Source organism: Crocodylus porosus, unplaced genomic scaffold, assembly GCF_001723895.1.
Source record: "Crocodylus porosus isolate Cpor-Errol unplaced genomic scaffold, CroPor_comp1, whole genome shotgun sequence".
In the NCBI taxonomy this organism is placed as follows: Eukaryota; Metazoa; Chordata; order Crocodylia; family Crocodylidae; genus Crocodylus; species Crocodylus porosus.
This window is the reverse complement of record NW_017728886.1, coordinates 103,130,224-103,142,556: the sequence shown is the minus strand read 5'-3', so window position 1 is coordinate 103,142,556 and position 12,333 is coordinate 103,130,224. Positions and strand designations below refer to the sequence as shown.

Sequence of the window (12,333 nt, the reverse complement as noted above, 5' to 3'; positions counted from 1 at the left end):
AGGCTAGATATCAGGAGGCGCTACTTCATGGTCAGTGCAGGCTCCTACCCTGGGGGTGTTTAAGAGGAGGTTAGATGAACATCTAGCTGGGGTCATTTGACCCCAGTACTCTCCTGCCATGGCAGGGGGTCGGACTAGATGATCTGCTCAGGTCCCTTCCGACCCTACAAACTATGAAACTATAAGGTGATGGTGGCTTGGCACCTGTGGCTGATGTGCATTTATTGCCTGGTTCACCTGCACCTTGCACAATAACGCCTTTACCCGCGCAGCCGCTCTACTTTTCTGAGGCGGTTCACCCATTAATTGCGGTTCACCCACTTGTTGTGTGATGATGGCTTTGCCCATGCGGCTGGTCTACATTTACGACACAGTATTGTTGTGCGATAATGACTTGGTACAAGCGGCAGGCGTGTATTTATTGCGCAGATCATCCATTACTTGCAGGACCATGACTTTGCCTGTGACCGCTGAACATTTATTGCGTGGTGCGTGATACATGTGACGTGTGCCAGGGCGGGGCTGTGCTCACCTGTTGGAGTGCTGCAGGATACAGTAGTCCTCGCGGGGCTGCCCCACGTCTGCAAGAAGCAGCGACAGGGCCTCGTGAGCGGGCGGTCTCCGGGCCCCCCCGAACCCCGCCAGGCCGCGCGCAGCACCCCCCGGGCGCGGCCAACAACCCCCAAGAGCCCTGGCGGGGGGAGGAGACACCCACCTGTCTTGTACCAGCGCGTGAAGTACCGCTCCGTCACGCCCGGCACCGCAGCCATGACCGTCCCGCCCCGCTCGAGAAGCGGGAGCCAATCAGAGCCAAGCAATGCGCGCACCGCCCGGCGCAGCTGCGGAGTGACGCAAGCGGACCGGGAGCCCCTGATTGGTTGGTGGGGTTAGGGGCGGAAGTACCGCTGCTGAGGGGTTCGCTGGCTTCCGGCTCCTGGCCAGGGGCGCACAAGCAGCGGCCGGCGGGGAGGCGGGGCCCGGGGACCCACCGGAACCGCAGCTCTGCGCCCGGGCTCACGCTTCCTGCCAGGTGATGCAGTGGCTTTTCCCAGGGGGTGTGAGCATTGCTGGGAGCCCGGACCCGCCCCTCGCTGCTTTCTGCCGTGCACTGCCTTCCTCCCCAGACACTGGCGCCAGGAGCAGTTCAGGCTGAATCGCACTGTGAAGCGGATGATGGAGAACAGTTTCGAGAGAGAGAGGAGAGATACAGACCTGGGGTCACAGCCAATGTACTATGTAGGCGCCAGGTTTTATTTGTGGGGGGCTAAGGTGATGGATGTGTGGAAAGTTTTAGGCATTTCAGCTGACAGCCCTCTTCCCAAGGGGGGCCGGGGCCCTTGGCCCCCACCTCTGACACCCAATGCTATTAAGGCAACCCTAGGAAAAAACAATAGTCACAGGCCATGACTTGGTTTCCCTGCTCCTTCTCAAGCTGCCAAAAAATTATTAGGATGGTTTGAATGGCCAGGAATACAGAAATCTGAACCTGAAGGGATAAAACCCCCACACAAAAGCAGAGGGGTGGGAGTCTGCAACTTGCCTCAAACCATGAGGCTTATGTCTACCTGTTCGCTGCTGGTTTTAGCTGCTGTTGGTAATGTTGTCTGATTAATCATGTCCCAACAAACCAGTGTATAGTTTGGAGGAACTTGCTTTGGTTTCTCCTGTACTTCTTTGAATAAAAGCCCTCAGAGAGATCCTAGGTGTAGCTATTATATATTCATCACACTGTCTCTGTACATGTTTCTCATGCTAGCTGATTGGCTGACTGAGAAGGAAAAGGCAGGCTACAGCATAAAAAAAAATTGCCTGGGCATGGTAGTAAGCTTCTACCCATTACTGCCAAAGACTGAATGTGAGATGCAAAGGTTATTATGCAGATCTGGTACGGTGATGTCTGCTTTTAAATCAAGAATATTTATTTACAGCTATTGGTCATTTCCTTTGGGCAAGGGGAGGCTTAGAGGCAATCATTCTTAGAACATGATAATGACTATTTTGTGATTTTGCATTTTTCATATGGTGCTAAATGGTGTCTAGCAGACAGAGCTCCCTTGAAACAGTGAGAGTCCTTGCAGTTCCAGAGGTAGACTGCCCACAGAGCAATACAGTGCAAACCACTGGAGCATCAAAGCAGCTGGCTGGTTGTACCACACCACAATCTTTGCACCTTCTCCAGTTTTCCCACACTTTCTTGTATATTCATAAAGGTACAGCAGCATCGACTCTCATTGGTTTTCTTCCGCCCCCTCCCCCCCACCTCTGTCTGCTAGCTTTGCTATTCTTCTCTTGAGGGTGATAGATTTCAATTCTACCTTCCTTTCATTTCATTATCTGACTTAATAGGGTATGGAGTCTGAGCTTCCTGTAGTGTTACCTTTTAATTTGGGAGACAGCTGCGCAGGGAGCCAGTGGAGCTGCCATCTGGTGGTGTTTTAAGCATACCACACATAATGGCCAAGGGCCTTAGTTGAAAACCTCTATTTTAACATACTAAGCTATCAGAGTATAGTGTATTTTAGTATTCTGTATTAGTAGTGAAAAGTCATTGGTATAGCTCTCAAGAATACAAAACTTTAAAGAATCAGAACAGCAAGAAGAAACATCTGTCCTGATTAAGAGCTAAAAAGAAAACCTCTGATGGGTACATATGAAAACCTTGATTTGTGTGCAGTAATAAACTTACTTGAAAATTATCGATGCATTGGATTAGATGAGTAAATTGAAGAGTGATATGTTTTAATATCATATTAGCCTTGCTCTTCAACTGGGAACAAGCTCTCCTTTAGATCTCAAGGTAAATGAAATAATAGAAATCAAATGGCTGAAGGTGCCAATATTTAGAATGATCCTTGGGTGAGTATGGACCATCATTTTTCCTGTATTTAAAAGTCACACATTCTTAATAATTTAAAATTACAGGTTGTAACAGTTGCAATTTAAATCTTGGAGTTTTTAGCAGACAGGTACAACTCCCACAGAATCTGAATAACTGAGCTTCTGCCATGCATTTGCACTCTGCTATGATTTTTCAATGGAGCAGCTAAAAATGCATCCACAAGTTTTTGAAGACTAAGATCCAGAGCAGAGCTTCACTGATCTAATCTGATATGGCAGTTCTTACAGACTGATCTACCATGCTGATCCAAAATACCCTTCCAGCCAAAGTTGATATTTGTTCAGAATCCAAGAGAATCCATTTGCTCAAAATTCTGCCCTGGCTGGGGATTTGAAACAGGAGTAAGTTTTGTTCAATCATGTTCTGATTAAAGCAATACTGACTGATAAATTTATTTAGATACAAAATGAGAGAAAAGCTCATCTGTACTAATGACTATTCTATCTCCTTTGCAAATGAAAGATGTCCATTTCCTAGTGCTTTTTCCACCTGATTTTAAAAAAAATTTCAAAAAACTTCCCCTGGTTGTCAGACTTGAGTTTCTCCTATATTTAACCTCCTTCCTCCGTTAACTCAAATGATTTGGCACATCAGTGACTGTTCTTCTTAATTTAGACTGGCATTTTATTTCCAGTTCTCCAAGTAGCTCACTGCCACTTTGTTGAAAAAGTCAGGAAGTTGCAATAGTGTTAACAGCAGTTTAGAGCAATGATCCTTACAGATGATGTGGATGTGAAGAGCTAAACACGCACAGCCTGGCTGACCACTGCCCCTTCTCTGACGCACACAGCCTGGTCCCGGGTATTGTTGTTAGCCTTGACCATTTTCAAGTGGCCTAGGCTAAGCTGCAGAAGTACTGCTAAGCAGAAAGCCCCAAACCTGCTTTTGAGTAACTGCAGTGTGCCTTTGCAGATGTGACAACTAACTTGGTCAGGAAGTAAAGGAAATCATCAAGCACAGTTAAACAAATCACAAAGCCAAAAGGAGGTAAGAGAAGACCGTATATTAAATAATCCATATATGCTATATCATAGCTTTATCTTATAGTAGTAGCAGCAGTGATTGATGTAACCAAGTGTATGAGATGTTATTTTGCTATAGTAGATCTATTTCTGTTAAGATGCTTAGATAATCTGTAAAAAAAAAAAAAAAAAAAAAAAAAAAAAAAACACAGCCTCTCAGAGAAGACCATAAAGGAAGATAAAGAAGAAACAGCATTCCACAATGGAGAAGGAAAGGTAATAAGAAACTCTCCCTCTTTCTCAAGGATATAAATCCCAGATAATTGCTACCTTCCAAGCCCACAAAAGTCCAGTTCAGTTCAGTTGCAAGTTTCAGTGAAAAAAGACATTTAAATAAAACCAATCGGGGTCATTTATTAGAATATTAAAACCAGCCATTTATAAGGCATGAGCTGGGGGGAAATTTGGAGAACTGTAAATTCAAGAAGACCTGCTGCCAACCTGTGTGCCCCCCTCCTTTCAAATCTCCCCACCTGGTATAGATGAGAATCAACGTTGTGCTGTTGTGGGTAGCCAGATAGACTTTGATATAAATGTTTGTTTTCATGTTTTAAGGTGAAAGCAAATAAAAGGTTGGGCTGTAGGCCTGTTTCTGTCTCTTATTTGTCACCTACCCACAAGGTTACCTGTAGTGTAGGTAACAGTATGAGGAGATAGAGGCTCACCCCTCCTACTGCCTGGGCCCTGTACAGGAAGTAGGGATGTAAATACTGATATTAAAAATATCCATTTAACCTGTTGCAATTACAGCAGGCTTACTCAGTTAGGTAACCCCAAGCCTGGTCTGTAGGGCACCCCTGCCAAACCCAGCACCAGTGGGGTGCTTCCAGCCTACACCAGGTATGATGAAATCAGCAATGCCCCCACAAGCTAGGCTGGTGGGTCCTCTCTGAGCCCAAGTTTGGCCATGGATGGGGCAGGTGGGGCACATCATGGGGCTGGACCAGAGGCCCAGGGGAGTCACCCTGCACCTGCTTACCTCAATCTTGCCCCTGTCATGCCTGCAGCAGCAGAAGGCACTGCATGGGGGACTGCCATAGTGACACTAGGCTCCAGCCCACAGCTCTGCAAAGTCAGACTAAGGGGTGCTGAGCTGCAGGCTGGTGCCTGTCCCACTCTCCCTTGGAGGAGGGATTGCATCCACCTGCCTAGAGTGGCACAGGGAGTTGGGGGCCAGAGTATTGCCAAGCTCCCCCAGGCAAGCGGCATATTTTAGGAAGCCACAGGCAGCAGTAGTCAGAGAAGGGCTTTACCAGCCTACGGCAGCCACTAGCACATAGCATCCTTGGGGCCAGCTGCAGCAGAACAGGTGGGAGGGGGAGGTGTCACTAATACCTAATAGCTAGGCTCTGTAGACCCATTTGCAGCCTGTACTCTGGCAGCCTGCCTGGAGCCTGGTCTGCTCACGGCAGGCAGCAGGAAGGCTGCACCAGGGTCATAGAGCCTAGGTATTAATCACCCCTTCCCTCCTGACTCCTCTCCCTTCCTCCTGCCCTGCAGCCTTCTGGTTCCATCCTCCCCCTTCCCTCCCAGACTGTACCCAGCCTCAGGTTAAAACATAACTAGTTAGCTAGAACCAGTTATCACTGGCCAATTGGTTAAATGATTAATCATTTAACCATTCACATCCCTAACAGGAAGGTAGGCTCCAAAATAAAAGTTTTAGAAATGAAGTGTCACTCAATTCACAAAAGTTAGAGGGACACCTGAAGTCTAAGGTGGAGAACTACTGCTCTAGAGTAAAAAAGTCTATAGAGTGCTACCCTGCCCTACCTTCTGCCTATATTGGACTCATTCAAAGAAGCTTGAGCTTTTGAAGTTTACATTATCTGATGAAGTGGGCTGCCACCTGTAAAAGCTCATGCCTCTGAACCAGTTAGGCAGGATAGGGTGGCACCTTACAGACTTCTGTGTAATGTCAGGGCCTTGTTATACCTTATGCTGGGAGCTGCACAATTGTTGATTTGTGTCAGTGCTAGCTTGAGTTAAGAACAGCGAGCAGGGACCTAGAGAACTGAAAGGTAAGAATCTCCCCCACTCCCATTCCAGGCTTTCCCCTGTTCCTCCCACCCCACCGGTCAGGGTGTCCCCCTGCCACCTCCTCATCCTCTGGGCATTACTTTGTTGTGACTGCCTGCAATGTCTGTCCCAGAGAAGCAGGCAGGAAAGGGTTAACCTGCCTGTCCAGCTACTTCTGTTGCAGGGCTGCTGCTCCTTTGGCCCAGAGAGCAGCAGCAGCAGGAGGCAGGTTAACTCTTTCCCGTCTCCTCTCCCAGGACAGACAGCACAAGCACCCACAAGTCAGTGGGGGCAGTGAGCCAGGATCTGGGGTGCTGGGGAGGGCAGGGGGGCCTAATTCAGGCCAGCAGGGAAGTGGGGCAGGTGGGACCTTTACACCAAGTTGTAGCCTAGTGTAGCTGCATCTTAGTGTAAAGTGAGCTGGGTAGCACGGATCAGAAATAATCCTGTCCTGGAGTGTCATAACTTTGAGCTACATAAGGAGCGCTTAAAACCAGTTTTAGGTGTGAATATGCAGACAGTCTAGGGATTATGAGCTCCAGGAGCTTCCCACTATTAGCATATAACAAGACCCTCAGACTAACACAGCTACTACCTCTCCCTCCAATACATGGAGTTCCTTTGTAATGGCAAGTTTAAAATTTTAACTTGAACCAGGTTACACCCTGCAACACTATTTTAAATTAAAACATATGCATAGCCACTTATTTTGCCCAAACCTCCAAAAATGTGTTCCCTGCTATTCTTCAACTCTAAACCAGTTTTCAGTTTCATGTATATAACAATGATAGATTTCTGCGGTCATATCATAGAACTAGATAAGATACTAACGTTCTGTCTAGCAAATTAATCTCTGAGCTATCCTCACAATGCACTTTTTACACTCATTCTCTCCATTTTAAAACTCTCATCAATAAAATAATTATATATTGTAAAAACGACAGCTTTTGCATTGTATAGCACAACTGTTTTATTTGTTTATACCAGCAAATCATTTCAGTAAAAAAAAGAGACACAACAGCAAGATTTTACATAAATTACATGCAATATATAAGTTTACAAAAAGCTTAATAACTTAAAGTAAAAAAAACCTAAAAAAATATTCCTTTCTAGATTTGGCACTTTCACCATGCTTCACAGAGTATAGCTATCTATGCCTTGTACTATTTACTAAACTAAGCTTCACATGTAAGTAGTTAACACTTCTAATTTTACTTCTGGAAAAAGGAAACATAGGCTTTTCATAAACTAAGCATTTTTCATCTACCTTTCATGTATAGTAGCTACAGTACTACAGTTGTACTATATAGCTACAGTAATTAATATAAAAAGATGCCTATTACACATCAGCACCAAATTTAACAGGCAATCAAAGTTATAGATTTATGCTGAATACAATTTTATGTTCAAACACAGAGATAAGCAGCATAATCCCAAAGCCTAACAGGATCCCAGCATTCTGTAACAGGAAATATCCCCAGCGACTGCATCCATGATCACTCGCATCGTTGTGGAGCATTTCAGGCACCTATGTAAATAATAATTGTAAAAATTAACATTAAACACTTTTAAAATAGTGCCATGCATCATGACTCACTCCCTCAGTCAGATTCTGCCATCCTTAACCATGAAGACTACCTTAATCCCTGTGTAGTCCCATGGCCTTCACTAGCCCACCCACTGAGTAAAGTGGTTAATTTGACATCAGTAAAAAAGTATTAGAATCTGACCCTAAAAGTTCTTAACTAGGAAACCAATGGTGATGTTACAAAGGCCTAGGCTTGAAATATTTTTAGGAACAATCATACCAAATTAAACATGTCTCCTAGTTACCTGGTTGATAGAAGACTTTTCTTATTACACAGTAAGTTTCTAAACACACATTATCCACATAAGGTTGGAGTAGTTTCAATGTGGATAAATGGTTGCTTGCTATACAGGGGATTAGATTTACTAGCCTGAGAGGTCCCTTTGGTCCAATATTTACAACTAAACAATTTTAACTAACAGAGCGATTAAATTGGGATGCTTCAACATTCTTTAAAAAGCTGATCAGGTTCTTTCCAGGTGAAATTTGCTTTAAAAAGCAGAAAAGATTCCAACCACCACTATAAGTTTATGGCAAAGGGATGATTATCTATTGTGCACTATGTTCATAATACATATTTTCCTATTTGCGTATTTCATAGAAATGAAATAATTCTGTTAATTTCTCAAAGTTTTTCAACAACAAAATTAAGGATATCAATATTTAAGATAAGAGATAAGTAATACAGATCATGAATATTTTTGCAGAGGATGAGTTTGGGGGTATTGGTACTGTTTTTGTATCAGTTTGACACCTGAATTAGCTGTGTAGAATTCAAGTAGATTTAACTAATACTTACCATATCAACAAGAGCCACATACATGAACAAACCAGCAGTAAGTGCAAATATCCACATTGAAACGTTGTCAGCATAGTGACCGATAAGAATCCCAGTTGCCATTCCAAGGTATGCAAGCATAGCTGACAGAGCATTATATAGAACAGCTTGTCTGACAGTCATGCCAGCTTTCAGAAGTACAGCAAAGTCTCCTACGGGACAAAAAAAGAAAGATAAAAGATTATCTTTCATCCTCATGTATCTACTTAAACACTTTCAATAAAACTTCTTTTTACCCCTCAGAATATTGAGCTCTTTTTAAGCCACCTATTCCCTTTTTCTAAAAGCCTTCCTCTACAAAATTAAAAAGATTTCTCATTTAAGGGCAGATGAGCCAAAGAACAAACATAAAAATAGCTTCGAAGTCGCAGTCTATAGTGTACAGGATTTTAGTTTAATAAAAATTTTACTTTTAGCTTCTTAGAATTTTGTTTTAGTTACAATTTTGGTTTATTGGTGCAATATTAGCATTAATACAATTATTTTAAGTCAAAACCTATTGCAATATTGAACATCACTGAGATCCATATAAATCTGATTTTGAAAAAAAGAACTGCAGTGTGCTTTCAGAATTCTAATTACCCACTGATTGCTCCAAATTTCTGAAGTAATGACTGAACTTTGGGGTAAAGGACTTTTCTCTTATCTACATAAGTGACTCTCAGTTTCTCAATTTTAGTAGCATTATTAATAACTGGAATGTCGTGCACCACTTTTCTCACAACAGAAATCCAAAATGCTCAGTATGGGGTCAATCAAAATACTGGGATAATTTCAAAGCATTTTCCCTAACCATTTAATTTACATTAGTTAGTTCTGAATTTCAAAACAAGAAGTCCAGTGTTTTGACATCCCCTCAACTTCAACATTTTCAGAGTTCTTAGGCTCTGTTTTGATAAATTCCTGGACCTATCACAAAATGTTTCAATTTTGATTAATTGGCATTTTTTCTTGAAAGCTTATTGAGTTGAAATGCAATTACTGAAGCTGGTCACATGTTTTAATTCAAAAGAGCTGGGAGTGGTTAAATACTGTTATGACATTTTGAATTTGTGATTAGCAAAGTTGCCATGTTGCATACCATTTACTGATTACACATCAAGGTTTACAAAACATGGTAAGTCTGATTAAACAGACCACTTTTTATGGGATTTCACTCCCTTCTAAACCCCACTTCTACCCCCTCTCCATTTTATACCACCACCCTCAAGTTCCTATGGCATCAACATTCCCAGCTAAGAGACTGGATTGAGATTCCTATCAAATCCCATTTTAAGACCATGCAAATATGTACTCTAAACAGTGTCACGTATTTTCTTCCCTTAAGCAGAACTAACTGGCTGCTTCTGGGAACAAGACACCTCCATTTTGGAGATGAATACCCCAATGAAATTCCCATTAACGTTACTGAGGAAAGGACCAAACTCCATAACCTAGTGGTACATGTATTCTTAAGTGCATGGATTAAATTGGATTTGACCAGAAAAACATAACATTTGGAGTTCCAAATTATATCCCCACATATTAGACTTTGGATGAAAACCATTTTTCATGCACTAAAACTAGAGCCATATTTTAAAGGGTTCTAACATGGTTTTTTCCTGACCTATTAAACATTCATTTTCTTAGTGAGGACATCTGAAGAATCAAGTTAAAGTTAATTACAAAAAACAATATAAACTTGTATTTTCTATTAAATATATTCACAATTTATGCTATACTGAATAGTTGTGTAAATCAGCTATCGAAGAATAGAAGAAATACAGCAGTAATTGCAAATATCTGCAGACAAAATGACTCACTTAAATGTAATTGAAGATTTTCAGTATGAATTTACAAATAAATTTGTTGCCAAAAGCAATGTTCATCAACTAAACCAGATGTTTGCAAACTTAGTAAAAACATTTCTGACCCCGATCAGGAAATGTAGACGTTTTAACTATGCCGTAAAACAACAAACACACCATCCTTAAAACTGCCACCCCCACCAGTTATTTAATAGGTTTACTCTACTCAAATATTATGCTGTCTTACCTAACTCATGCGGTAACTCATGGCAAAACACAGCCACAGAAGTACTTAAGCCACTAGACAAACCTTCTGTAAAGGCAGCACCTGTGAGAAGACAAAAAAACCCCACCACCAAATAGTCCAAATTCAGAGATCGTGCTTGGGAGCACCATTATATATTTGCTCATAACAAATTAGGGCAGAGGAGATCAACAAAGGATACAGAGAGATGCAACTGTTACATCTGTCCCATTTTAGTCATACAAGTAGGGTGGCCATCATAGAGGAGTCCAATTGTCCTCTGTCCTCTATTGATATGAAACTGGACACCTTTATGTCCTCTATTTCTCTCTCCAAAGGAAAAAACAGGGGACATAAAGGCATCAGGTATCGTATGAATAGAGGACAGAATAGCAGAATGTCTGCTGTGATAGCCACCCTACACAGAAGTGCAGCAAATTTGCTTCAACTTTAACCCTGCTTCCAGGTCAAACTAAGGGCGATTTCATTACGTTATGTCACTACAGCCCCTGCGAGATGTACAGGTAAAAGTGCAATGGAAGCTGATGCATGATCCACACAATCACACTTTGTCATGCTACATGTGTATGGGAGATGAGATTGTGGGACTGAGCATCTGATATCCCATCATGCCTTACTGCTAGTACAGGGGGAGCCTGGGATCATGAACCCAGGCTCCCCCTGCAAGCATGAAGCTCCTGAGGCTGGAAGCCCCCTCAGCTGACAGGGCTCCCAGCTTCAGGGGTGCACCATACGTTCCTATGGCTGGGAGACCCATCAGCTGATGGGATTCTCAGCCAGAAAGGCATACCTGGCCACATGTTCAATAAATAGTGTGATAAGAGCCGGCCACAAAGTTCTTACACATCTTTTGTAAAATAACTGTGACTTATTCCTTGTTTTATTATGCCATTAATTACTTTAAATGTGTAGCTGGTTTACAAATTAAGACATAATTAATTGATTAATCATGTCTTAAGTATAATGCGTGGCAGGGGCCCCCTTTAAAATGGCTAGAATGTACATTTGTCCATACCTTACCCGAGTCCAAGGATGAAGTTGAACTGTTTCTACATGTATTATTAGATTGTACATTAGAAAGGACCACTGTGATCCACTACAATAAGCCAAAGTATTTATCTGAAATTTCTGCATCAAGCTCAAGTCTCAGGGCTGAGCTTTCTTTCCCCCTACAGAAACCCATGCAACATTAGTTCAAGTTCCATCCCTCGCTTTTTATTGTTCTGCTATTTGTCTACAAACTTTGCCTGGGACTCAACTCACACTTTTGGGAGAGAGACAGAGGATTTTCCTTAGTCAGTTGTACTCAGCCAAATTTTCCCTGCATAAATATGGAATTGAAATAAGAGCAAAGAGTTACTTAAGTAGTGTTAATCCTGCTAATACTCAGAAGTACAACAAATATCAAAACAAAGCTCATTTCAGATCAACTGTTCAAATACATATAGTAAACTCAGGGGTTGACAACTTTTAGCCAGTAGCCGTTGCAAGTCTTTACCCACTCCACATGGGGCCTCCTTGCAGATCCGATTTGGTATAAGGGCACAGCTTCAGGCCTGAAAAAAGACTATGCACTTATGCTAACTAAATGTAAACAATGCTTATTAAGTACCCAACACACTTAATGCTACCACTGAAACTAATTCCATTCATCTTCAAGGTTCTTAACTTCTTGTCCATCATTTCTGGTACCAATTATGAGGCTGTTAAATGGAGTACAATTATATTACAAAAGTAGACAATGGAGCTAAAATATTCTACATGTTCAAGGGTTTCATAAATTTCATAGACATTAGGGCTGGAAGGGACCTCGGAAGATCATTGAGTGCAGCCCCCTGCCTGAAGGGCAGGAAGTCAGCTGGGGTCATAGGATCCCAGCAAGATAAGCATCCAATTTACTCTTGAAGGTGTTCAA

At 42.4% G+C, this 12,333-nt stretch overlaps 2 protein-coding genes and 1 long non-coding RNA gene across 6 annotated transcripts in view; 1 reads left to right on the top strand and 2 right to left on the bottom strand.

Moving 5' to 3' along the window:
• The window catches only part of FAM206A (family with sequence similarity 206 member A), a 19,969-nt gene extending 19,149 nt beyond the window's left edge, over positions 1-820 (bottom strand). Inside the window, exons 1-2 of the mRNA XM_019540146.1 lie at positions 716-820; positions 533-581 (exon numbers count right to left, since the gene is read on the bottom strand). Coding sequence (XP_019395691.1) covers positions 533-581; positions 716-770 — 104 coding nt within the window. The 5' untranslated portion in view covers positions 771-820. The remainder of the gene's footprint in view (positions 1-532; positions 582-715) is intronic.
• Positions 821-6,124: 5,304 nt separating this feature from the next.
• On the top strand, positions 6,125-7,016 carry LOC109313509. The gene is made up of 2 exons (XR_002102068.1): positions 6,125-6,396; positions 6,444-7,016. It is a non-coding gene; the product is annotated as an uncharacterized LOC109313509 (long non-coding RNA).
• The window catches only part of SLC39A6 (solute carrier family 39 member 6), a 22,464-nt gene continuing 17,026 nt past the window's right edge, over positions 6,896-12,333 (bottom strand). For all 4 annotated transcript variants that reach the window (XM_019540116.1, XM_019540091.1, XM_019540106.1 and 1 more), the window contains 3 exons: positions 10,401-10,481; positions 8,328-8,518; positions 6,896-7,468 (listed from right to left, as the gene is read on the bottom strand). In XM_019540116.1, coding sequence (XP_019395661.1) covers positions 7,316-7,468; positions 8,328-8,518; positions 10,401-10,481 — 425 coding nt within the window. In that variant the 3' untranslated portion in view covers positions 6,896-7,315. The remainder of the gene's footprint in view (positions 7,469-8,327; positions 8,519-10,400; positions 10,482-12,333) is intronic.